At 43.1% G+C, this 27512-nt stretch overlaps 2 protein-coding genes across 7 annotated transcripts; both read left to right on the top strand.

Moving 5' to 3' along the window:
- Positions 1–1226: 1226 nt before the first annotated feature.
- men1 (multiple endocrine neoplasia I) lies at positions 1227–10361 on the top strand. 3 transcript variants are annotated; one of them, XM_023982136.3, is made up of 10 exons: positions 1227–1320; positions 3446–3966; positions 4213–4421; positions 4630–4758; positions 5354–5394; positions 5569–5656; positions 5855–5991; positions 7139–7271; positions 7456–7629; positions 8588–10361. In XM_023982136.3, the coding sequence occupies exons 2-10, from the start codon at positions 3531–3533 to the stop codon at positions 9098–9100; spliced, it is 1860 nt and encodes a 619-aa protein (XP_023837904.1). In that variant the 5' UTR covers positions 1227–1320; positions 3446–3530; the 3' UTR covers positions 9101–10361. The 3 variants fall into 3 exon arrangements, with proteins under 3 accessions (XP_023837904.1, XP_023837903.1, XP_070294015.1); XM_023982135.2 differs by lacking the exon at positions 1227–1320 and adding an exon at positions 1751–2061; XM_070437914.1 differs by lacking the exon at positions 1227–1320 and adding an exon at positions 1781–1801.
- Positions 10362–10444: 83 nt separating this feature from the next.
- On the top strand, positions 10445–27334 carry map4k2 (mitogen-activated protein kinase kinase kinase kinase 2). Of its 4 annotated transcripts, none has more exons than XM_023982132.1 (32): positions 10445–10891; positions 14150–14207; positions 14477–14567; positions 15435–15499; positions 15592–15647; positions 17342–17389; positions 17625–17667; positions 17860–17932; positions 18203–18334; positions 18837–18899; positions 19099–19180; positions 19550–19660; positions 19798–19876; positions 20968–21026; positions 21210–21262; positions 21602–21640; positions 22046–22079; positions 22227–22383; positions 22667–22842; positions 23385–23426; positions 23702–23786; positions 23879–23958; positions 24049–24109; positions 24372–24492; positions 24627–24685; positions 24786–24889; positions 25018–25201; positions 25305–25385; positions 25483–25569; positions 25732–25802; positions 25925–25980; positions 26098–27334. In XM_023982132.1, exons 1-32 carry the CDS (start codon positions 10796–10798, stop codon positions 26183–26185), a joined length of 2634 nt encoding a protein of 877 aa, XP_023837900.1. In that variant the 5' UTR covers positions 10445–10795; the 3' UTR covers positions 26186–27334. The 4 variants fall into 4 exon arrangements, with proteins under 4 accessions (XP_023837900.1, XP_023837899.1, XP_023837898.1 ...); XM_023982131.1 differs by having other exon boundaries at positions 24624–24685; XM_023982130.1 differs by having other exon boundaries at positions 24612–24685.
- The last annotated feature ends 178 nt before the right edge of the window (positions 27335–27512 follow it).

The following is a 27512-nucleotide window of genomic DNA, read 5'->3' as shown; positions in this document are numbered from 1 at the left end:
GAATAAGGCTGTAACGTAACAAAATGTGAAAAAAGTAAATGGGTCTGAATACTTTCCGAATGCACTGTATATGCATAGCCTATTTATGGCAAAATACCTACCACATTTTATTATGCAAACATTACCCTATTTTTTGAGAATACTTTGAGAATGTAAATAGGCCTATAAAATACTAAGGCTATAATAAAAAAGAAGCCCAGTGTATGCATGTGTTATGATCAATCTTTCTACATACAATAATCTAAAAACATTCCATTGAAACATGTTAGGCCTATTATGTCCAAAAAAACATTGCTTTGCGAGACCATTCCATTTCACATGGGGGGTGTACACGCCTCTTTTTCATTATGTAATGTTCATCGCTAGACTTTCCCATTTTGTAACAATGTATCAGTATCTCGTTATAATGTTGCCCTCTGCCGGTGATCCTTATTAGGATGTTTTGGCAACAATGGTGCAATGTTGAACTACATCTCCATAAATGCATCTGTTCAGTCGATAAGGAAGTTCAATACAAGACAATATCTTTGCTATCTGGGATCCTTGGGACGTCCCTAACCTCCATTGAAGTTGAAATGTAAAATGGTAAGGGTTAAGGTTAGGGACGTCGCATAGAGCTAGATATAGGACTCATCTTTATATCTGTGCCGTTATGACAGCTTCATAGAGTACCACAGTATGAGTCATAATACCGAGCGGTCAAACAGGTAAATGGTTTCAATTGTTTTTCCACCATTCATTTTTCCAATAGGGGACTTCAGAAACACTTAAAATAAGGGCTGTGTCTCATGTAGGCTTACCCTGGCGTGACGTTTTGATAACCGTGTAAATCTCTTTAGGGCAAGGTGACTAATCAATATATTTGCCTGTATTTACCCCCCAAAATGAAACGCCAATTAGCTGTTTGACCGCTAGGTTTTATGACACCGCCACCGTGGCGCTCTATAGAGGCTACAACCCATAAGAATTGTCACCCAGTTGACTACTTTAAAATGGTGGAAGCCCTCAATGGTGGCAGGTAGCCTCGTGGTTAGAGCGTTGGGCCAGTAACCAAAAGATTGCTAGATTGAATCCCTGAGCTGACAATGTAAAACTCTGTCGTACCYCCTCCTAGGAAGAAATGGTGCTTCCCATGGCCTCTATCATGCTCTATGGGATATTTTTGGATAGCACCAGAGAGAAAGAGATCCAACTCGGCGGAACATCTGTCTCCATCCAACAGATGGCGTATTTTCGTTGTTTCGCACACCAAGCAAGGAGTTTGTATGGAGAGAGTCGACTTTGGTCAACAACAACAAAAATGAATGGCTTACTTCCTAGGTGAGGTTTATTTGATTGAATAGAAATGTAAAAATACTTAATTTGTTTGTAGTGTACTGATAGGTAGGACATGTGACATTACAGCAACTTTGAGAAAAAAACCTTTATATCGGAGATGCCTTTGGGTATTCATGACATGAGGCTAGTAGCAAAGCAACTCACTCAGTTTCAATGTATGGGGCTTTATTGGCATGGGAAACAGATGTTTACATTGCCAAAGCAAGTGAAATAAATAAACAAAAGTGAAATAAATACACATTTACAGTAAACATTACACTCACAAAAGTTCCCAAAAAATAAAGACTGTAGTCTCTCTCCATTGAATACAGGCGGTTGACGTCAACAACCCTTTTCGAATATTCAAAAAGAATTACAATAATGAGATGTGTCCACCAATCAAAAAAAAGGATACGTGGGAACTAGACAGCCCGCGGTGCCGTGGACAACGGCTCCATTGTTAGGGCGGAGAGAGATGTATCTTGTCAGTATATCCACAATCTTTTATAGCACTAACACAGAAACAAGGGGGTTTGTTCAAACGTTTAAACTGAGCGCTGGGCGTGCAGCTTCGTAGATCTACGGATACTCTGAACTAATATTACATTGAGCGCGACTCAATGTAAGATTAAGCAAGCGCGCCAAATCTTCGAGTTCTGACAGATTTGAACAGACCAACACAGTCATAGCACTGCGCGGCAAAGGCACAAACAAAAACATGTGGGTGCAGCTTTGAACAAACTGGTGCGTATAAGGTTTATTTTGACATTTTAATGCGCATACGAGYGGGCTATGAGTTTGGTAATGTTTGTAAGTAGATTGAAATACACAAGCTGTGTTTTTCATGTTGGCATGATTACTGCTAGCATAGCTTGCTAGCCATATTACATAGTATATTTGTAGCTGCCCGTTTTAGCTTCAATGTAATTTCCTCCACCTGCATGTTTGGTGTTGACCAGAAATGAATAATAAGCTAGCTAACGTTACATGTTTTTAATTTTCTGGTCCTGTGTGGGTTGTTGAAACCGTTCAGTTTCAGTAAACTATCTAACATCCCTAGCTACTGTAACGTTAGTTAGTTGCCTGGAAACCCAACGTTGAATTGCATTGAAGTCTACGTCAGGGCAGAAATCAAATTACATTTTGTTGGTCTCATACACATGTTTAGCAGATGTTATTGGGTGTGTTCCTTGCTCCAACAGTGCAGCAATTGCTAACAATACACATATGTCTGTGTGATTGGATGTATAGACATTATGGACCGTGTGTGGATAGAATATATAACGTTAGTAACGTCGTTATCTGAAGAACGTGGTCAGAATAATATATGTACAGCAATAGTTGAATAGGATGGACTAGAAAACAGTATATACATATGAAATGGGTAAAACAGTATTTAAACAAAGTGACAAGTGTTCCATATTTAATTTATTTTCCTTATAACTAAGATGTAAATATGGTTGTTGCTGGAAGCTGTTGCCGTAGTGATAACCAAATTATACCTGTGCAGCATCTTAAGGTGTTAGAATGAGCGTTTGAATCAGTAAGGTTTACTCTCACGACCTCAACAAGCCAGAATGTTGAATACAATTATATTTTAATGTACTTCACCGGTTGTCTGTGCGGTTGGTCCTTTTGGTGGTAGTAATGTGATACAATATATCCACAGGAAAGTATAATTACAAACTTTTCAAACAGCTGGTGTCACCTGAAGCATGCGCAGAACCATTTCGCTAAACAATTGCAAGAGCTCGGCAAGTATGCCCTCTTGTGCATGTATCTAACTTGTGCGCATGCTTCAGGCAATAGAAATCCGAATGCACTACTAGCGCTTTGAAAAGTTAGTTGGCTATAATAATCTGGATTTGTTATTAATTGAAACCCTTGTTCTTAACTATCCCAGTTTTGTATCAGATATCAATATTTGTTCCCCGTATTAGTTTACAATTTTTAAACACATTTTGCATAATGAATGGATAAGTGGATAAATGTCACACCCACTAAGGCAACCTAGTCTATTCTATTTAATCCATAGTGAAAAAAAGACGTTTGAATTTTAAGGAAAAAAACAGCTCAAGTGATTTTAAAGGTGTGTGCTGGTACTGATTCCCACATTGCTCTCATCCAGCCCCTATGACATCACTACAGCTGAGAGTAGAGAAGACACACTGGCCAAGTGAGTGACTGAGCTGTGGCAGAGGAGAGGGGTCAACATGGGGCTACACTCAGCCCAGAAGAAGCACTTTCCCCTGAAGGGGATTGGTGGTGTGGTTGCGCTGTTCGACGCGGAGCTCCGTAAATCTGAACCGGACCTAGCCCTTCTCTCATTGGTCCTGGGCTTTGCAGAACACTTCCTGGCTGTCAACCGGGTCATACCAATAAACGTCCCGGGGGTGCGCTTTGAGCCGCTGGAGCCAGACTGCCCAAACTCCTGCTTTCCTACAGTGGAGTTAGGGATGCTATCGGCCCTGCACGAGCGCTTCGCAGCCCAGATCCGGGGCGCTGTGGATCTGTCCCAGTACCGCAGGCCTGCTGGCGGGTCCAGCAGGGAACTGGTGAAGAAAGTATCTGACGTCATCTGGAACAGCCTGAGCCGCTCCTACTTTAAGGACCGCGCCCACATCCAGTCCCTCTTCAGTCTCATCACTGGTAGGGGTCATTAGATGCAGGGATGGGATATATGGGGGTACAACTACATTAATAGAATATGATCTATAATATTGATACAGTCTCTCCTATGTTGGATGATTAGCTATATTGCATTTGTGGCCCAGTATCTATTTGGACAAACATGTTTCTGTGTCATTGCAGTGTGTCCATCCTCACACCAGTCAGTTGTCTGAAAGAAGGTTAACGCTACTAATAATTTATCATATTTTTGTTTATATTGAACAGGCACAAAGCTGGACAGCTCGGGGGTGGCGTTTGCGGTGGTGGCAGCATGCCAGGTGCTGGGGCTGCGGGACGTGCACCTGGCCCTGTCCGAGGACCACGCCTGGGTCATCTTTGGCAAGAACGGAGAGGAGACTGCAGAGGTCACCTGGCACGGAAAGGGCAACGAGGACCGGAGGGGGCAGACAGTTGCTGCCGGTGTCGGTGAGAGGGTAAGTAAGATAGCGATACTTCCATCCCCTGCAGAAACATTATAATAACATGCACTCTCACATACCTTTTTTTAATATAGCTACATATCAACTACATTTAACAGCTGTTCTACACACACACTCCTCTCACCCTGAATTTGTAATCACAGAGTAAAACACAACACCTCTCAACCCTAACCTTTATCTCCCCCCCCCCCCCCTTCCCCAGAGCTGGCTGTACTTAAAGGGTTCCTATATGAAGTGTAACAGGAACATGGAGGTGGCCTTCATGGTGTGTGCCATCAACCCCTCTCTGGACCTGCACACTGACAGCTCCGAGATGCTACAACTTCAGCAGGTCAGACCACCACCAATATTAACAATAGATGTACACTAGCACAGGGGTTCCCAAACTGGGGTCAGGGGTCCATGGCCAGATCTCAAAATATATATATATTTAAAAAAATAAGAAAATGTAACCTTTATTTAACTAGGCAAGTCAGTGAAGAACAAATTCTTATTTACAATGACGGCCTACACCAGCCAAACTCGGACGATGCTGGGTCAATTGTGCGCCGCCCTATGGGACTCCCAATCACGTCCGGTTGCCATACAGCCTGGATTCAAACCAGGGTGTCTAGTGACGACTCTAGCACTGAGATGCAGTGCCTTAGACCACTGCGCCACTCGGGAGTCCAAGGGGGCCCCTGATGAATTTGCTATCACAAGGGGTCCCAGACCCAAAAATGTTTGGGAATCCCTGCACAAGCACATGTGTGATACAATATCAGGAACTCCTATTCATTATAAGGGGAGAGTTGCACCTGTCGGCATCATCAAAGTCCAAGACATCAAGCATGCCCGAACTGTAGTTTATATTTACCTGATCAGTGCTTCTGTGTGATGTCCTCTTTCTGATCTCTCTCTTTCTCTCTGATCTTTTTCGTGCACAGAGGCTTCTATGGCTGCTGTATGAGCGAGGAGACCTGGAAAGGTGATACTTTTTGTAATGTACCAAAAAGTATCTAGGAAAAAAGATCAGTTGTTTTTGAATTGTTGCAGTGAAAATGTCTCATGGTTATATCCAAATGAATTATTTTCTGTAGTAAACATGTGCTTATCGTGTCAAATCAACCAACTCGAGCGCGTTTCCCTTGCTGTTCCACAGATACCCCATGGCCATGGGCACCCTGGCAGACCTGGAGGACCAGGAGCCCATCCCTGGCAAAGAGAGCCCCCACGCCATCCACCTTAAAGTGAGTGTGTGGAGAGATGTACATATTCTTGTAAAAAGCTTACTCAAAAAGCCTTAAGTCAAAATGTCACGATCTTAAAATACAGGTTATTTCATTAACTTTGGTCAATAATTAATATTTTTTTTAATGGCTTTTACTCCTTCACTTATATCATTATTGTGAATTTGTTTGCTTAAAGTGTGTTTATTTTGTTTCTAGGCTGTGAACTCTGCTAAGAAGTACTACAACAACGAGCACATCTACCCCTTCATGTACCTGGCCGGCTACCAYTACAGACACAGGGAGGTCCGGGATGCCTTGGGGGCCTGGGCCGAGGCTGCACAGGTCATGCAGGAGTACGTTACTGGAGCAGCTAGCCTAGCTACCTTCTCTATGCATCTTACACACTACTGCTCCTTGTCAACTGTCTTTCTTATTGCAATAAGTGTGTTTGACCCACAGAAATAACCTTTAGCATCATTCATTTAAAAATCCTTGCTAGGTGGTTATGATAATGCCTTATATGGTATGATAAGTTATATTGAAATCTGCGTGGATGCTGAGACAAAGCCTCTGGCTGAGGTACCATTGACAATTTACATCAGTTGCTGTTTCACSTTTCTGACAGYAGAGGGCAGCAGATCCCTAGCGGTAATGTTTTTGAACACTTCCTCAGTACTTTATGGTGTTAGTTAGTGTTTGTAGTCTCAAATCTGGAACAAGTTGTCTRAAATTGTGATTTCATTCTAGCTTGAGGTTTTGCATGGCAGTATTTCCATTTTGTATGGCGTTATATCCCTTTATATAGCTTGAAAAGGTTCTCTTTTTCTTATGATTTTAGTGATCATAATGCATGCAYGTCTTCCAGGGGTATAATTTTGTCTAACTAAAAACAATGTCATCAGGACATGCAATCACAGGAAACTTCCTCCCAACCATCCAGCCTTGGCACTAGTTCTTAGATGGTGGGGGGGGGGCAGTAAACATGCACTTTGCTTGCGCTTATACACTATTCATCGGGCCGCCAGGGCTATAAAAAAAAACTGGCCGACCGGATCACAGGGAACATCCGAGGGGCTGATCCCTCCCGTCTCTCTGTCTTCTCTAGCATGTGTGAGACTGGCACGCCCAGAGCAGTGTAACAGTCAGTGCATTCCGTCCCTCTTTCGCCTTCCCTTTCCCCCTCTGCCTTTCCTTTCCCGTTTCACCTATTGTTCTTTAATCTCGKCTCCATCTGTTCGCTGTCACGACAAAAAGGAACATGGTGTGTGATCTACAAACATACACAAAAGTCACGTTTTTGAGTATTTGCTATAGTGTTTTTAATTTCCCGCCAAAAAGATGGGATAGAACAGTGTTTATAAGTGCACACACCTTTTAATACTCCTTGTCCTGCTTATGTGGAAAACAAATAACAGAACAATTATATTAGTGATAATCTTGAATTGCCAATTTTCAATGACTGTGTTTAGAACAAGGTGTGATTTCTCACCTGTCTCTCAGCTACAACTACTTCCGCGAGGACGAAGARATCTACAAGGAGTTTTTTGACATTGCCAACGACGTCATCCCCACCCTSCTGAAGGAGACGGCTGCAGCCGCCGAGAGCGGAGAAGGGAGCGAGGGAGGAGAGAAGGTAAGGCACTATTGGAAATGTACATGAAAATGGAATAAAATGTTTCYCCTTCTCATTTTAATCTCAAGTCAAAGAGGTCAATGAGGCATTCATATTTCATATTACAGCTACTGCCTCTCAAGCTATTCTCTGAAGGTTTCCTTTTTATTCTCCATAACACACTATTTCCCCCCACCCCCCTCAGGACCAGCCCATACAGGCCGCTGCCCTCTCTGCCCTCCAGGACCCAGAATGCTTTGCCCACCTGTTGCGTTTCTATGACGGCATCTGTAAGTGGGAGGAGGGTAGCCCCACCCCTGTCCTTCATGTTGGCTGGGCCACCTACCTGGTCCAGTCCCTCAGTCGCTTTGACCCACAGGTAAAACACCACAAACCTGATTTTTAAATCTGAAACCCTTCCCCATTTACTTTAAAGAGATATAGTGTTCCACTCATAATACAATCAATCTAACTTGGTCTTTTCACAAACGTTGGCTGTAGATGGTAGTGGTACATCCCTTTGAAACAATGTTTTTATTATCCTTTTTTTCTCTCGCCTTTTAATTATGTTGTCTCACATTGGATTCAATGTAAATTACACTACATGACCAAAAGTATGTGGACACCAGCTCGTCAAACATCTCATTCCAAAATCATGGAGTTGACCCCCCCCTCTTTGCTGCGTTCTCCTGTCATCGGGCCAAAACCCAGATTTGTCCGTCGGACTGCCAGATGGTGAAGCACGATTCATCACTCCAGAGAACGCGTTTCCACTCCTCCAGAGTCCAATGGCGGCGAGCTTTACACCACTCCAGCTAACGCTTGGCATTACGCATGGTGATCTTAGGCTTCATGAAGCTCCCAACGAACAGTTATTGTGCTGACGTTGCTTCCAGATGCAGTTTGGAACTCTGTAGTGAGTGTTGCAACCAAGTACAGACGATTTGTATGCTCTACGCGCTTCAGCACTTGGTGGTCCCGTTCTATGAGCTTGTGTGGCCTACCACTTTGGAGCTGAGCTGTTGTTGCTCCTAGACGTTTCCACTTCACAATAACAGCACTTACAGTTGACCGGGGCAGCTCTAGCAGGGCAGAAATATGATGAACTGACTTGTTTCAAAGGTGGCATCCTATGACATTGCCTTGTAGACAGTCTCTGAGCTCTTCAGTAAGGCCATTCTATTGCCAATGTTTGTCTATGGAGATTGCATGGCTGTGTGCCCTATTTTATACACCTGTCATCAACTGGTGTGGCTGAAATGGCGAGATCCACTAATTTCAAGGGGTGTCCACATACTTTTGTGTGTGTATATATAATGTATGTACATCCTCCACAGATCCGTCAGAGGGTGTCCATCATCACCAAAGAGCCTGAGCCCCAGGACGACGATGACCAATCCAGTGAGGACCCTCGTGAAGGCCGGAGACGTGGCCCGAGGCGTGAGTCCAGACTGGAAGACCAAGCTTCCCCTCCTACACAATCCACCCCCACCACCCCTGTCCCACCRCCAACCCAACCCAACCAGGCTAAGAAAGTAGGTGGCGAGGGCGGGACGCGGCGTCGCTCTTCAGGGCTCCGCGGTGGAGACCCCGAAGGCAAGGCCAAGTCGKCCAGCCCGGTGCCCTCTCCTCTCCAGCAGCTGCCCTCCCCCAGTGGGAGTCCCCTGGTGGCCTTCCGGAGCAAGAAGATGAAGGGCATGAAGGAGCTGCTGTCTGCACCCAAGGTCAACGCCAGCGCCATCAAGCTCCAGCTCACCGCCCAGTCACAGGTGCAGATGAAGAGGCAGAAGAGCACGCCGTCGGGAGACTACACCATGTCCTTTATGAAGCGCCAGCGTAAATCTCTGTAGAAGGAGGACTCTGTCTGTAGAACATTCCTCTAGCATGGTTCCCAAGTCTGGTTGTGTTGTAAAGCCAACACTTATGGTCATTTATCATAAGAGTTGACTATACAGCACACAGAGATCTGGGACCAGGCTAGACTTTCTCTTCATTGGGAGAGAAACGAGGAGAGGCTGTCTGTAGGACATTTCCGTTGTGCTGTGACTGTGAGAGGCGAGGCAGCACAAAAAAGACTGCCGYATCAACTTGCTAGCATCTGCTGCGCATTCTGCGATTTACTTTCTTTTTTCATCCAAAGTTTATTTTAGCAATCATATCATAAGTCCCAATAAGTAGGGCCGGGACGATACCAGTATCACGATACTCGTTAGTATTGTGGCAAGGAAACAAAACAAAGCAGGTTTAACGTGTATTGGAAAACCTCCCTAATGTTGGAAACATAAATCATTAAGTTGTAGGCATCCACAGTCACATTTGTTTATTTTCCAAGCTATAGTGCACAATATTGTACRTACAGCAGGTTTTGTATGGTTTGTGTTTTCATTTTTGCCGTGGAAAAATATTGTGCTGCTGGCATCGTCCGGGCCTTACCAATAAGGTCATACGAGGGTCGGTTAGCACATGACGTGTGTGTTTAAGAGGGGAGGTAGTCACTTTAATCAAGTTTGAACATATGTTGACCAAGTTGCTCCTCTTAATCTTGTGATTCAATAATGATTGTGTATCATACAATTTTTTTTTAAATGCTATCACTTTGTGAGGATCAACTGGGAAGTGGGGCACATCAACTGTTGAGTTCTCGTTGACTTGTGTGGAAGTTATTTTAAAGGCAAAGTAATGGGCGTTTAGATGATGAAAACACCCTGTCCCTGAACATTTTATGGGATGGGAGAATTGCTCTGTTAAAGCAGTCAGAATTCCATTCTATATTTTCAAGTCTTGACTAAATTTTCGTATTTTTGACTGAAATCCCTGGAAGTGATTCGGACTATTACTGTGTAACAATGTCCAACCCTTCTATGTTGTCTCTTACATGCTAGCTATTGGTTGCCTTATACGTCGCCTTTTTTATTTCAAATTTAGGTGGCTTTTTTTTAGTTTTGAGACTAGCCAGAGCTGCAATAGGCAACCTCATGATTAGAAAGTGACCAGAAAGACCATGCACTGTTTAAAGGRTATTGCTGTAGTTTTCCCAGCTACTACATACAGTAGTATTTTGCTTGATTTAATTTTTTTTATTTGCAGGTAATAAAATAATTTCAAATATGATACCCTTTCTGTTTTGAATATAATGGGAATACWGTTGCACGTGTCATAATGGGCTGTTCATAGACGTACAGTGTGCATCCTCTGCTAGTCTGCTTTAATGACCAGGAAAATTCCGTCATGCGCCTATAGTCGAAGACTTGAGAATTGAGATCACTTGACTTTGCATGATCTGGCGGGCTCGCCTAGGGTAACATGAATGACTCGGAAGAAGGATATCTGTGGTGTCTGGCGACGTAATCAATACCGATACTGTCAGGCTATCAGTTATATTTGCTTGGTCAGAAGAGTCGTGGTGTAGTAGTATTTCATCGAGACTGCACCCCTGGGTTTACTGCAACTATAYCTCGCGTCCAGTTGTTGATTCGCTGTATGTATTGTTGTCATGAGTGAATATAAACGTGCGTGAGTGACCAGGCGCAGTTCTGTCTGCAGGCATGGATAATACTATTGGAGTCTCGTTTTTGGACCCGTTGAATGATTACGAGTTAATTCATCGTATTGGGAGTGGCACGTACGGAGATGTGTTCAAGGTGAGTCGTGAGTGGGGAAAATATCAGTTCCCGCGTATGCGTATGTATGCGTTTTAATTGACTACCTATGGGGTTAGGCTAAGCTGTTGACATGTCAAGTCATTAAACCAACGTAGCCTWGCTGTTAATAAACACGTTTTTTTCTTCCTGTATTCCACAATGGGACATTTTTATTGAATTTTATGTTGACAGGCTCTAAACATTCAAAGGTGGATAGAAGCACAGCCACCATACTTTAACGCTCTTAACATAATCTTCTATGTTAAACTTTATGTATGACCATTCAACAAATMATGTGTATGCAGGTAATCAATAACTGGTAAAAGGTTGAGTATGGCGCCCCTGCAAGTGTGACTGCTATGTGAGTATAATGCGGGKATAGTCAATGAGCCCCTAATCTTAATGATGCCTTTAGTGCCTATGGTTAATGCCCATAAACTACTGGCTGGTAGTTAATCTTCTGCTATTCAGTATTCATAATCAGGCTGGGATAGCATCCGGGCTGGTCCATTAGTTCAACATCCATAAGGACCCAGGCCACTACAGGAACTATTATCAGGGCTCAAGGCATTTCATTATAACTTTTTATTAGCTCTCTCAGCAATACTATAAAGCTCTCTAATATACTCTCATTTTGTGCTGTTTTTTTTAATGAAGGTAGAAGAACTTACTTCATAGATCACATTTTTAAGACCGGGGGATGTAACAAGAAATCTAGTCTGAAGGGCACCRCGACATTTATCAGCATTTATGTTTTATGTATCTTGACTATCGATAAGGTCTTTTTCAGTCAGTCTCGTCTATTTTGACTTCGTGATGTGAGCTGCAGGATAAAAAAAAAAACATCCTGTGATCCCACCCTGAATGTAAAATACATGCATCCTGCAAGAGCAACAGACTCAAATTGCTGTGTGCCTCTCCTCCCCTGCCTGAAACATTTGGTATCCAATAGACTACAAAAGTAAAACAGGTACAACAGACATGTACTGCAAGCACAATTGTTAACTTTTGGGCTAATGCTTTATGAATATGAATAATTCAAAATGTCCCCTAGACATGTCCTCTGTTTCACTCAGTCTTGACGTTATGTAATGTTGTACCACCCCGGCCATGCCTTAGCGCCATGTCACTGCCCGGGCTATGCCTGCCTGCCTGCTGTGAATGGAGAAACTGTTACTGTCCCATAGACAATGGCCTATTATCACCTCCCACTACCTCGCTGTTCTCCTCCTCTCCTCCACTGTTCTGTTTCTCCAGCCGTACTGGAGCTCCGTGGAGATCAGGGGTCAAACCACTGGCCATGTGACCCAGTGGGCTCTCTGACTCTGTGGACATTCATTAGATGACCATTGTTCACAMGATCCAGGAAACTCTTCAGCTACTCAGCTGAGGGTTCTGCTCTCAAGTGTGTGACCTGTTGCAGCTACGTAAATAAAGAATGAAGCCTATGTCAGRCAAGAAAGCATAGATTTCATGCCTCAAAAGTAGCCCTGATATTMATCTCAAAGACCACAGTGGGAGGTTGCTTTTACGAGTGAATAGTTATTTTTGTCTTGTAGTCTAGTGAAACTATGCCAAAGACAGGTTGAGGAGTCATACGTACGTACATTCATGGTTATAAACTTGTGAACTGTGACCTGACTGAAATTGCCTGAGGTTCGATGGTAGGGGAAACCCACAGAACAGAAATATGTTTCACAAACCAGCAGCAGCACTGCAGAGCCCAGTCATCACTGTCACACTGTGGGCTGCTAGTCGTTTGTTATTGCAAGTTACATCACACACACACACACACACACACACATTTCCAATTATGCTGTTGTTGCAGTTGTGGGATCTGTCTCTCACTGAATATCAATTATGTCTTGAGGCCAGTTTAGTGCAACATACTTCCGAATGATTGTATGGAAAAGCAGGGAAAAGCCGTCTGTGTTTTTATTGTGTGGAATTTCAATCATCAGGCCCTGAGAAATAACTACTTTTGGAACTTTGATCAAAGTGATTAAGTTTTATTTTCATTACCATTGTCTGTAAACTCTATCCCACAACACACTGTTATTTCATGCTGCCCCGTGGCGAACCTTAAAGAGACATTACTGTCACTTTAGTCACAGGAAGTGCTCTGTTATAACAGGAAAAAAACAGGAAGTCAGTGTAGCCAAGCTTCAGGTTTTGTCTACAGGCAATCTGATAGACCATTGGCTGATTCTATGTTTGTTGACCATAGAGTTAAGGGCCTTACGACCTGACGTCACTTCACCGTTTGACCTGTCAGAAAGAATGGGAGCAATCCATGTTTTAAAGGATAAAACGAGAGGAAATGACGGACGAACGTCGGATGGACATTGTAAACAACATCCTCTGGATTCAAAGCCAGGGACTTTTCCCCCTGTTCTCTCTTACGCCCTGACATAGGCCATGTCACTGAGCATGACACTTAAGGCTCTGGGTCTGCGTCTGAAGTGACACACTATTCCCTATACAGTGCACCACTTTTGATGCGGGCCCTGGTCACAAGTAGTGCACTATAGAGGGAATAGGGTGTCATTTCAGATACAACCTGGGACTGTGTAGGAAATACCTCTCACTACTATGGTGTCCCCAGCAGCCCCTGTCTCCTGCTGTTGCATTTCTACAAGGTGAAGCTGAAGGGCAGAGACAGAATGCGACCAGCCCGGCCAGACCAGGGTCTAATAATGGGTCTTCTATCATCAAGATGGCTGACTAGGGGGTTCGGGTTTTGAATGGATGCCCAGGGCTTCCTATAGTGATGGGAGGAATGTGGCAGATCTCCAAACTGAGATGAAAATGCATTTAGGAATGAGTTAYAGAGAAAATTGCATTTTGGCCCCCCAAAAAATGGCTTTTCGTTTGAATTTCACAAATAGGACTATCTTAACTATATAGATCGAGATATTTAGTGATTTAATTGCATTGGCTGTTATGTTTTCCATTGCCAATACTAAGAAATTGTATTTAGAGTTAGAAATTGTGAGAAATAGAAAAATTAAATGGTTGTAAACAGCTAATTGACTGTTGTAAATAGAACAATTGCAATGAGACATCACCAATTTGATGCAATTGCTTCGAGGAAACTGATTCCTGACGGTGTTGTTCCACTCTCCCCAATGTAGGTGTCTAGTGCTGTAGGCCTATGTACTGCTGACTAATCCATGGACATGTCATTCTGTARTCTGTATTCCCTGTATAAAGTTCACAGTATTAATCACTCACAGCTAAGTTCACCCTTTCTTTCAGGCTCGCAAYATCAAGAGTTCGGCAATGGCAGCCATCAAAATAGTTAAACTGGATCCTGGTAAGTGACCAGTCTAGTCTTGTCGGACCTGTATTATGGGCTATTTATAGCATGTTTTGCCTTCCTGTATGCTTTGTGTAGTACATTCTTAAGTCTTTGGAGACAATCTATTGTGTGTATGTGACACAGTTAACTACTACTACTAGCAGCAGTAGGCTAGTAGTAGAAGTAGCTAGTAGTTCTAGTATCAGTATTAGTGTTGAGATGTCAGGATATGGCCTATATCTGTGTCTTAGTTTGGTCATGTGACCTGCATGCTCCCTGTTCAGGTGATGACATCACATCCATCCAGCAGGAGATCACTATGATGAAGGAATGCAAGCACAAGAACATTGTGGCCTATTTCGGCAGCTATCACAGGTACATGTTTATGCTCGTCTAATTTTACACTTCACGAGAGTTCCACGTCCATCCGTGGAATTCCTTGGATGGAGAGTGTTCTTGGATGTGTTGAATTTCACTCTTTTTATTTTTTATTTAACTAGGCATGTCAGTTTAGAACAAATTCTTATTTTACAATGACGGCCTACCCAGCTCAAACCCTCCGCTAACCCGGACAACGCTGGGCCAATTGTGCGCCGCCCTATGGGACTCCAGATCACGGCCGGTTGTGATATCGCCTGTGATCGAACCAAGGATCGAACCAGGGTCTGTAGTGGCGCATTCCAGCACTGCGAATCAGTGCCTTAGACCGCTGCGCTACTCACTCACTGCCCACTCGGGAACGCTCTTACCTCAAACACCCACTAGGACTTAGAATGCAACATTCTCTCCCACACTACAGAAATTGTGGCTCTCAAAATGAATGTTATACACRCAAAAAGCTCTGTTGTTGATAGAATACGGTCACTAACAAGCGCATGCATACACACAGGAAAAAACGTATGCATGTATGCATGTCGCATATGTGTGTGTGTGTGTGWRTRCGTGCGTGAATACACCCACACTGTTGCTGAGTCTCAAATTATTTTGCTCAAGGTTTTCACCGTTTTATCTTAGTCCTCTYGGAACGTCTGAATGTTACCTCTGTAACWTTTCAAGGTCGTATAATATTGCGATTTTTTGGGATGGCGAAACAGTCCCTACTCAGTTCTCCTCAGCAACGAAGRTCATAGTAATTGGTTAAAAAAATCCATATACCGATTTATTTTTATTTATTTTGCCTGGAAAGTCAACAAAATGCATTCCCGACTGGTAATCAAACTGTGTATCTCCCATTTTTTGCAGAAACACTAAATTGTGGATATGTATGGAGTACTGTGGAGGGGGGTCGTTACAAGACATTTACCACGGTATGTATTGCTACAACTTACTTTATAGCCATGTATTTTCCTTCCTCTCTTGTATGGCCATTAATCTAAGGTCTCTACTTGTATTTCCACAGTGACTGGGCCCTTAAAGGAGAAGCAGATAGCCTACATCTGCAGAGAAACCCTCCAGGTTAGTTAKCCCAGGGATGTACTATAAGTTATGAGCTCTGTCACTTTCCTTTCTGGGACAGACGGTCACAGTATAATCCAGTAGCAGTGTGTGGATAAAATCACTGAGGAAGCCAAGCCAGGAAAAAAAATACATATTACAACTTATGTGTTGTGATAATTGCGTYGTTTGTTCTAAAAGCTGTTAGTTCATATCCCTTTTCACCGTGATGTATAGGCCTAAAGGCCGAGACAATAAGATGACACAGTGGCAGAATAAATTCAACCACACCTTGGTTTCATCACAAGACCAGAGAGCATCTGTCCGGTGAAGTCCACAAACAGACAGTTACATGGTCAAGCAAGTTAATGTTTCCAACATTTTCTGACCACTAAACAACTATTAATTTAGAACCACAGAGAGTTACCGCAAGTTGCAAAGAAAACAGAAGATACCGCCACTATTACAGCACCATTTCAACTTCAACATTTCAACATCATCAAATCACCTCTGCTTAGTCTAATAATTACAACTAAAAGATACCAAAAAACAATTTAGTCCAATCAACGTAAACTAAATATGATGTGGCTGTCGATGGTTCTGATTTCTCTGTGTGTGTATGCGTGAGCTTGCAAGTAGAAAAAAACATGTTGACTCACCCAGAAACGCCAATGCCATCCTCCTTTCTTTTATGACAGTACACACTTTTTTTATTTTTTTATGTTGTCCTAGCCTACCTGGCTAAAATGCTTGATCGCTAGCCTAACTTATTTTCATGGACAACGATGCGCCAGACCAGCTAGTTAACATTAGCCTACTACATCTAGCTACATGTTGAACTTCCATCCTCTCAGGCCAGGGGCACAATATGAATTTATGGTTGGATCAGAATCTCTGTATTAATCATTGGCCAGTACGGAGAATTAAATAAAACCACAAGGCCAAATCCCTATCTCAATCCATAATTTAATTCAGGAAAGGGATGATTTTAGCTAGCCACCGGAGGACAACGACACTACGAGATGCAACAATTCAAGTTGTTTCTGTAAATGACGCTTGGCTCGTGAGTTGTGTGAAGAAAAATCCAAACTGGCCTCTTTTCTTTTTTTAACGTTTTTTTTTTTAACCTTTATTTAACTTGACACTTTGTTTTTGGTGCTCCGGGACCATTCACAGTTGAGCTCTCTCAGTTCAGCTCAATGCTGAACTGAATCCTCGCTGGCTTCCCTTACATTCAATGCTACGAGCGGCACCAATGTCATACTCTTTTTGACCAGACAGCATCAGATAGATGGCTTACAGATACAGAGACAGAGGGGCGCTGTTTCGCTCGCTTTGATGTTTTCTCCAGTGAGATAAATTCAACCTCTTGCGAATTGGAGAAAAATGATAAAACACAGAGAGAAACAAAATATATATATATATATTTTTTCTTTCTTTGTCTATTCTTTAGGGAAGGCTGGCTTCCCTTTGAAATCCTTCACTACACGCCACTGGTATAATCATGTGTTTCTAACCACAGGAAAGCAATGCAGCATGTTTCATGACACCACACACACAGCACAGCAACATAACATTACCTCCCTCATTCGTGTCAACACTTTGTGATTGTTGCACACTGTTGTGTTGTGTCTGGCTCTATGGGCTTGTGTGGTGCACTGAGGATGAGATTGAGAGATTTGTCAAACTGTTTCTGTGTTTTGGTTTTTCAACAGGGCTTATACCACCTGCACGAAACAAGTAAAATGCATAGAGACATAAAGGTATAATTTTGACATACCGGTATGTTATTGTCAGTGAATGGCTCTGATCTGCATCTTTGTGAGCTCATATCTTTGTGTGTGTGTGTGTGTGTGTGTGTGTGTGTGTGTGTGTTGTGTGTGTGTGTGTGTGTGTGTGTGTGTGTGTGTGTGTGTGTGTGTGTGTGTGTGTGTGTGTGTGTGTGTGTGTGTGTGTGTGTGTGTGTGTGTGTGTGTGTGTGTGTGTGTGTGTCTATAGGGAGCAAATATTCTTATCACAAAACGAGGAGATGTCAAACTGGGTCAGTGAACATCTATTCTATACCATCAACAACAATCAATCAATCACACACACACACACACACACTCATACACATTGTCTGCGATAACTTTGAGGTTAACTAGCGTGGTAAAAATAAACCACTCATAAGACCTATTGGATTCTGTATTCTGTCTCCCCCTGCCACAAGACTGTCTTCTCTGTTTCTATGTAGCCGATTTTGGAGTTGCTGCAGAGATCAGTGCTTCTGTAGCCAAGAGGAAGTCTTTTATAGGAACTCCCTACTGGTAAGATAACTGGGCTAAAACCACGACCTTCGACGTCATGACTCTCCCTGAAAACGATACACTTCAAGGCTTATTTATGCTGACACCGATACGTCTTACAGTAGTCATACGTTTCCTTCTTTGCACATGTTCTTTCAGGGTGGCTACGAGACACTTTATAAGGTGGTCATATGTCCTTATGACAAGTCTTATAATGCATTATAACCACATCATAATTCCTAACCCCCAATATCCCATTTCACCTGACTGGTGTTTATGTACCCATGCCAGGATGGCACCGGAGGTGGCAGCAGTGGAGAAAAAGGGCGGCTACAACCATCTGTGTGACATCTGGGCGGTGGGCATCACGGCCATTGAGCTGGCAGAGCTCCAGCCACCCATGTTTGACCTCCACCCTATGAGGTGAGCTCTGAGACAACGGACAGAGTAACAGACACAAACTGAGACGGAGGCAGAGATCCAAGCAAAGAAAAGCAGAGATCCAGACAGAGACACAGACACAGACAGGCAGACTCCGTACCAGTCCCCTCTACACTCTAGCCTTGACATCAACAATAAATAGTTTCCATCCCCTTTTCATTCACTCCTCTAAATCCACAATAATTCCACTGAAAAGAAATKATGATGGATATATATTTGTGCTGTGTTGCATTTCGCGGGCTATCCACATACCTCTGAATCCAATATGGTATCATAGCTTTGTATGTGACGACAACAACAAAAATCTCAAGCCTGGTAGCAGATCTGTTTGTGCTTTTGGAAACCCCCTCTAGTGTTTGTCGTTATGGCAAAACATGTCAGCGAAGGACAAAGGAGCTGGCTAAGGCACAAAACAAACAGATCTACGAAGAAGGCTAGGCTTTCCACCGTGTTAACGTTTCAAACGATTAAAACTATGTTCCAGAGCCTTGATGTTAATGTCGAAGAGCAGCTTCCAGCCACCCAGGCTCAAGGACAAGACCAAGTGGTGAGATGAACATGAGCACACCACATTCCCTGAACAATTCAGCCACCTCACCGTGCATCATACTGTATGTGAAATACCTCTTCTCCGAAAGCATCCTCCTGACTGTTCTTTTGAATGCAGCATTGATATTCTCCATATTTCTCAATATGGTTATGCATTTTTTTTTTGCTGTCTCCCTCCCTCCCTCCTCTCTCTGCAGGTCTGCGGGGTTCCAGAGCTTTGTGAAGATGTCCCTCATTAAGAACCCCAGAAAGAGACCGTCGTCTGAGACCTTACTGCAGGTACACTTCTGTACACCACTGAGAGCACGTTGCTTTCCTCTCTCTCTCTCTCTCTCTCTCTCTCTCTCTCTCTCTCTCTCTCTCTCTCTCTATCTATCTATCTATCTATCTATAAAACAAGCGGAGGAAACATTCATGAAAAGCCCCTGAATGGCGATCAATATTCACCGTCATTATAGACCGAGCCTCTGGACTAGAGCCTCTGACTGAGGTGCTAAAAGCATAGCGATCCTGTATTCATGTCTATAGCTAATAGGGACCCCTAACAGGGTTTTGGGAGCTGTGAGAGATCAATGAAATTAATGATGAAGTTATTTATTGATGTAGAGCTTCTTTTTAAAAATGTTGTATCTGTTGTCGTATCCCCAGCATCCGTTTGTGACCCAGCTACTGACTCGTAACCTGATCATTGAGCTGCTGGACATGGCCAACAACCCGGACCTCCACTCCACACACGGCATGGATGATAACGACCTGGAGGTGAGGATAGACAGACAGACAGACGCACATGCATGGCCATCACCCAGAACGCTCAGGAACATTGCTTGTTCCTAGTGTGATTTATTATGTGAGTGTGTAACCCATCTGTGTGTGTGTGTCTGTGTGTTTGTCTGCAGAATGGAGAAGCTGCTCCTGATAAGATCCAGTCTGCAGGGAAACACCTGCCTGTGGAGAGGACTCTGTCTGAAGAGCAGTGTGAGTCTTCAAATCCCTATACAATTATGACACTGAAGCATCATCCTCAGCCCACACATGGCATCATCACTACAATTTGTGAAAAGGGTTATTGAAGTTCTATTTGCAAAACCATCAAAATCAACATCAATGAGRGTCTTCTGCCCTGAACACTGTACATGGGCTTTGACTGTACATCCATCCACGATAATTCAAGTGGACACTCATCTATAGTTAGAGAGGGTGTGTGTGTATCGTGCGTGCTTGGAGAGTTGAGGTCAACATCGCCCTCGCTGCCTTAATGTATGGAATTGGGGCCGAGGTAGGAGAGCAGAGCAGCACACAACACAAGACTCTTGGGGTCCTGACTCCTGTTACAAGACGCCCATTGAGACTTGAAGGGGGAGATGAAGTCACCAAGTCACACGGTCACCCAACAAAGAGGGACGCATAGAGGTGGCACTGTCCGCACACGCACATGCCATGTCTCCTTTCTGCCATGACTCTGACGTGCCTGGCGTCCCACGTGTGAGGAGGAGGTGGGGGAGGCGAGGAGGTGGGGGAGGCGAGGAGGGGTGACTGAGGAACTATTGTTATGTCTCCTATCAGTGAGATTACGGCATACACAGGGTGCGGTGATGGTGGACAATGCGGCCGCTCTACAGCAGCCTGGGACAAACAGTGTATATTTAGACAAGCATGTCAACATGAAAACAAATAGATGGTGGGAGTGGAGAGGGGTGTTGTGACTCGTCTCTTATGCAAATACAATAGGTTCTCGGGCATGTTCGTGGAAAGGGATGTGGTGAGTCATTGTGAATGGGCATCACAATAGGTTTTCTGGGGTGRGCAGGACGGTGAGTTGCSTGAAGCCGAAGATAGTACTGTAACACATGATTGAGGTTGTGATGTGTGGACATAGCCTGTGAGAGTGTGCCCCTGAGCAAGAAAGTCGTTTACCAATCGATTGGAATATATAGCAAGTGATAATAAATGATAGTAAAATGAATCCCATAAAACATGTTTTGTATCAGCAGTTAGTAATTGTAAGTACATACTTTGTATTTAAGTGTAACTTTTCCTCATGGTTAACTAAGCTGTGCTTGCCTTAGTTGACCAAATGAAGTTTGGGCCACCGTTGAGGAAAGTCACAGAGCCTTATCCTGATWTGGTGAGTGACATTTATTTCCTGTGTTTGACATGTAGGGGGTTAGAGGTCAATTCAACATAGAATGGCTATTTGGGGAAGTGGGATTACGAGATGTATGAGTTCTTGGATGGCATATTTTTAAGATGTTATTAATAGGGATACTATGAATGTGTATGTTGTTGATGTTTTCTTGTCATATTTCAGCAAAGCTCGTATGAAGACGATTGGGACCTCTCAGAAGATGAAACTGAATCACCGTAAGATGCTCCTCTTCCTCACCAATTTTCTCAAATCTAGTAGCATTACGTCAAAGACATAGTATTTCAGAGCATTATCTCAAATCTACTATCAGTGTTTGTGTGGCCACGGACGTGACGTCCCCACTAGAGAGGGAAAAACATTGAAAAAACTCCCGATCCATAGATGCCTTATTAATAGACTCATATTTGCAGTAAAAGGAAAAGTTTGCTTCCTCATTGAGAGAGAACACGGGCTGCAACGCTCCTATTGTCACAGAACAGGCGGTGCTCTGTCACATCATGTACACAGAACAAGTGGCTCCATAGAGACATTAACATCTTGTCTTCCTATTTCAGGAGCCTGTTAGAATGTGTGGAGGAGGCTCTGCAGCTGAGGTAGGCCAGCAGTCGTTGTAAAAACACTATTCAACACTATTCTACCCTGTGGCAACTCTTATCAAGGAAGCAATGAAAGTTTGTTCATTTACATTGAAATGAATACCTTTTCATGGTAACTTGACATTATCTGGTAAAGAAGTATAGAATATTTGACCACTGATTATTATTGTTGGGTATGCATATTGTACATTTTTTTTTAAATGTAAAATTGTATTTTTTTTTTTACAATTCATTGAACCTGCCCTGCTCCAAATCTTGTCCTATTAAAATCCAACATAATTGAGCCCATGTCAGTTTATTGACTGTGACAGCAAGTATCCCACATGGAAAGGAAATCTKATTTACCTTTGATTTACCACAGAGTGCTTCAGTAACAATATTACCATTGACTATTTCATCCAGGAGCTTAACCATCAAAAGAGTGCCATCTACTGACGTAAGTGCCAATAAMACAACCCCAAGAAAACAAAGAGTACCTTCTGAAATAGTGTAATGCAATACGTGAACACAATCCTTYTGACCTTTCAGCTATTTCCTATTGCATTATATGATGGTGTTTTGTCTATTGTCTTTGGTTGTGTAGGGGGGTAAAGGTGGGAGGAAGAGTGGGTTATTCAGCCCTTCCACAGCCTCCCTGCCTGCCATCGGCTCCTTCTGTCCCACCCTGGAGGACAAGGACCTCACCCTCCGCCCCAGCTCCACCCTGGGGCCCGACTCCACACCCAACAACTCCATGTCAGGTACTGAACCTCCACACACAGAGTAAATGTTTCCAGGTTATATGTCAATCTGTCATGACAACTGATCTGGTTCTGGGTCCCGAGATTATATGTTGACGTGAATATTTGACTAGTGATCAGTGTRTTCTAATGCAATCGTAATATGTTCAATTATACAGTATATCTTATGTGTGTTTTAAATCCGAATCATTGTAGCTTTTCTCATTCATGCGAAGATTGACAACATGTCTCAACATGAAAAAATGGGTTCTCCCATCTCTCCTCCTCTCGTGTGGTTCTCTAGTCTTGGCCAGGTGTTCTGCTACCCAGGACATCAGCAGACAGTGGTGCAGTGACCCCAGTGTTTCTGAGGGGAGCGCCGTGCAGGCKGAGAAGAAGACCGGGGGAGTGGCCTCTCCGAGCAGGGAAACCTCTCTCTCTCCAGAGTGGAGCACACTGAGGAGAAAGACAGAGGACTCGGTGAGTTTACAACACAGGGAAATGTTGGCCCACTACATATGAGTCCATTAGTTTCATATCCATACTGTATGTGCGGATGCCGATAGTTGACTTCAGGATATAGTATGGATTCGAGGCTGTCAGTATATAGCATGGTTGGGGTTAAATCCAATGTAAATTCTGACAGTTGGGATGAAGTGGAATTTCAACGCAATAGTTGAAAAGTGCCATTCATCCAACCCTGGGACATAGTGACAAAAAGTGTGTGGTTTGTTAACCAAAAAKTGTGTGGTTTGTTAACCAGCAAGTGTGTGGATTGTTAACCAAAAAGTGTGCGGTTTGTTTAACCTAATAACCTGTTTCAAAACATCCAGTTTGATCTCCTTTAACAAACAATCATTTTGTACCATTAATATAGGAAGAGAGAATTCAGAATAGTCAACAAACAAACAGCCAGATCCCATGACATTGCTGTTTTGTTCCATTCATTTAAACAACATTATCATTTGAACTACACAGTTACCCCTCTTTTTGTTGTTGTGTGTAACCTTTTTAACTTCTAGAGAGCTGATTGTCATGGACTCCCTCCTACCCCTCAAGTCCATGTAAGTGCAGAGGTCTAGTCTAACAGCATGTGCCCTACAGTACAGGGACATGACCAATGACAGTGCTGCACCAATAACTAACAACACATGCTTACATACAGACCTAGCTAATGGCTGTCGGTCTAACGAACGCTTGATGGAATGCTCACTGCAACATTGCTTATGTGTAGATGGACAGTGGATACATTTCAATATTCTAACCATGCCTATTTTACAGTAATGTAGAATTAGTCAACACAATATTAAAACATACAGTATATTGTTTTGTTTAATAGATGGGTGCCTGTTTCTCYAAAGTCTTCAATGGTTGTCCTCTGAAGATCCACTGTGCTGTGACCTGGATCCTCCCTAAAACCAGAGGTAGGGTTACAGAAAGGGTTGAAGAGGTTAATATAAGGTTCTAACATACGACCTAGAATATGAACCAAGACATGATCTTATCTCTTCCTCAGATCAGTACCTTATTCTGGGTGCAGAGGAGGGTGTATATACTCTCAACCTCAACGAGCTCCACGAGGACACTCTGGAGAAGGTAGTGGTACAGACATTTATGAATATGGTAAAGGGGGAATTAATGTTGAATTCCTGACCATACCACTAYTACCTTTCTCTTCCCCCACAGTTGCTCCCACAGAGATGTGCCTGGCTGTATGTCATGAACAACGTTTTGATGTCCGTATCAGGTAGGACAATCGATCCCCATTTTTCGTTCACCCAATCRCACACCTATCCGATTGGTCATAGGATCCTACACCATCAAYTACACTACTCCAAACCAGATCTGGGTTCAAATAGTATTTGAGTGTTTGCTTGAGCCTACTTTGACTGCCAGGTGGGTGGGGTTTGCACTCCATTGGTTCCATTGTACCAGGCAAGCTCGAAAAAGGAGTGCTAAATTGGAACACTGGTTCTTACCATTCCTTCCCTCTCCACCCCCATCTTCAGGGAAGTCTTCCCAGCTGTACTCCCACAGTCTGATGTCTCTGTTTGAACAGAGAGGTCACAAGCAGCAGAAACAGAGTCTGTCCCTCAGTACCAACCGCCTCACTGAGAGGATCAACCCCAGGTAGAGTGAGTGTGTGTGTGTGTGAGTGTGTGTGTGTGTGTGTGTGTGGATTAATGTTATCGGGTTAAGTTTGCCTTCAAATTATGTGCATCTCCTAATTTCACATTTAAAAAAAAAAGTTTGTCTATCAGCAGGAAATATGCTGTAACTGTGAAGATACCAGACACTAAAAGCTGTCGAAGATGCAGTGTGGGTAAGTGTAATTTGACATTGTAATATGTTCAAGAAAGTTTATGAAATGGACCCAAAATGTATTCAGTTGCTCTTTCTCCCTCCCTCTCTCTCTGCCGCAGCAAGGAACCCATACACAGACAGCACGTTCCTGTGTGGGGCTGTACCGTCAGGTCTAGTTCTACTCTTGTGGTATGACCCCATGCAGAAATTTATGCAGCTCAAGGTGTGTTTTGACATAACTCAATATTGTGGTATTAAAATGATKACTTACAATTTATTTAGATGAACCATGTCTGTTAGACTTGTAAAATGTATCCTCCTATGCTCTCTTCTTCCCTCTCCTTCTCTCAGCAYATAGACATACGTCTACCAGATCCGCTCCCTATCTTTGAGCTACTGGTGTTAGTGACAGATGAGTTTCCACAGTTGTGTGTTGGTGTGAGAGACTGCACTGCAGAGAAAGGGAAACCGCCAACCAACCAGCAACTGAAGTTTGATATCGTAGAGTTGAACGGCACACCAAACTCTTCACCAGGTAGCACAGATATGTTAGATGTCAGGATTTCAACCGTATAACATTGTGTAGAAKAATTGTATAATTATCTCTATTTCTCTCTTTCTGTCTTGTGCGTGTGCAGAGAGTATGCCTGTCGGAGCCGGACCTGGAGCCGTGCAGGCGACACAGCTGGACAGAGACACGGTTCTCATTGCACTGGAGAGTGAGTCTATTGGAGCTCCATTGGAATATATTATATCCCTGGAGTATCATTATCACTACCTACCCTTTAATGACCAACACYAATGGTATTTTTACAGAGACTGTGAAGATTGTCACCCTACAAGGGCTTCCTTCCAAGGAGCTGGCTTTTGAACTGGTCTTTGACTTCCCCATTGAAACACTAAGTAAAAACGTCATTCAATCCCAATTATCATTCTTTACTGCATAGAATGTTCTCAATTCATCACCAAATCATAGCTACAGGGGTGAGGTACTGTAGCTACAGCTACACACTACGTACTGTATGTGTGGGTGATTTCTTTGTGACATTACTGTTGTGTGGCTAGTTTGTTTACAGGACAGTGTTCTGGCTTTCTGGAAGCATGGTCTTAAAGGGAGGAGTCTTCACACAAATGAGGTGATTTATAATGCCTTCTCTCCACCATGCGCTTGTGCGCTTTTTCAAACCAAAAATGCTTGATCTGCATTGTAAGTATTTTATCTCTCTGAAACAGTGAAATAGATTTACATTMATCTTAGGTCACGCAGGAGATCASAGACGAAAGCAGAGTATTCCGGGTCTTGGGGACGAACAGGTATGCTCCAAACTCTAGCTGGCCTGTTACCTTGAAAACTACATTATGTGTGATCCCATAAGGGGTCAAAGGTTATTTTGAGAAAAMCAATCACGCTGTCTTTTGTCATTTCCATAGGGATATTGTCCTTCAGAGTACCCCCACAGAGGACCCATCAGCAATGAGCAATCTCTATATCCTGACTGGCCATGAAAGCAGCTACTAAGAAAAGACAGAGAAAAAGGACTGAGGAAGGAAGGAAAGAAGAGAAAGCTATATTAAAGGAAGAAGTGAAAAAGAGTGTGTCCCAGAGATGGGCAGCTTTTATTGTGTGAAGAAAGGAGGCACTACAGGCCACTGGCTCTTCCCTGGCACCTAATAAACTCGAACCAGCCCCCTGGCACCTAATAAACTGGAACGAGCCCCCTCAGTGTAGACTTGTCTCAAACTGATGTAACCCCCTGTACCTGCATACTGGGAACTGACAGACCATATGAGACTCTCACACAATTAGCCACAGGGAGAAAACTGAGCTGTCATGTGTTCAAGGAAGAACTTGTTGAAAAAGACTTGTCAGAGAGAGCCCCCCCCCCCAATTATGACCCCTAACCCCTTGAATGCGCACACACTACTTTTAACCTGGTTCCAACSCCATTGTGTTTTCTTACTGGTGTGCCATTGGAAATACACTAACTGATGWCTGAAGTCTGCATTGTCTCCTGATACAACATTGTGAAGTGGAAACCAACTACATCGGTGAACGGAATACACTGCTAGACCACCATGCTCTGTTCACTACCTGTAGTGGCATAGGTGGCACCGCTCCCAGATGTCAACATAAACAGTTTTCACCTCATATGCTTGAAAATATGTCACCTAAAATCAGATTGCTAATACATTTTAAAAGTGCTTTGAAAGACTTTTCTGAGATCAGATAAAGACTTTTCCAGGATTTAAAGTGTTTTCAATGGAGATCTCTGTTGAGCATGCTTTTTAGGACAGGATTGGGCTTAATCTGCATCTGGGGAAACCAGCCCGAATGAAGTTGAATTGTATGATGAATTCCAATATTGTTCTGTTGTGTTTAGTCTCAAACCAGACATGGTGTGTTTGCCACAAAGTAAGACTACGTTGCGTTTAATGATACTGGTTTGCTTTTGTTTGGTTGTGGATGGGAGGGACTGGGCCCAATGTAACACTCGTCATCCCTGAAAGACACTTGAAGGAGAATGCATGTTGCTATTTAATTGTTTCTTTTAAGAAAAAAATGTGAGAATATGGATTTGAGAGTTTTTATGTATACTTTGTTGAACTTACGCCAAAACATTGAATTCCCAATGATAAAATAAAACGTTTTGTTTTTTGTTTTTTTAAATGTGAGTCGACTGATGCAAAGATAAAAGATGAATGTGTTTTTCTAAAGACAGACAACATTACCTATGAAGTTAGTCTAGTTTAGCAAGCCTCAAGAATGTGTGTGACAAGTGTCAAAATAGATTGGCATGCTAATTAGTATTAGTATAAATTTAATTATAGGGCTCTTTGTACAATTA

Source organism: Salvelinus sp. IW2-2015, linkage group LG37 (assembly GCF_002910315.2).
Source record: "Salvelinus sp. IW2-2015 linkage group LG37, ASM291031v2, whole genome shotgun sequence".
In the NCBI taxonomy this organism is placed as follows: domain Eukaryota; kingdom Metazoa; phylum Chordata; class Actinopteri; order Salmoniformes; family Salmonidae; genus Salvelinus; species Salvelinus sp. IW2-2015.
The sequence above is the reverse complement of the archived record's forward strand: the minus strand, read 5'-3'. Positions and strand labels throughout refer to the sequence as shown.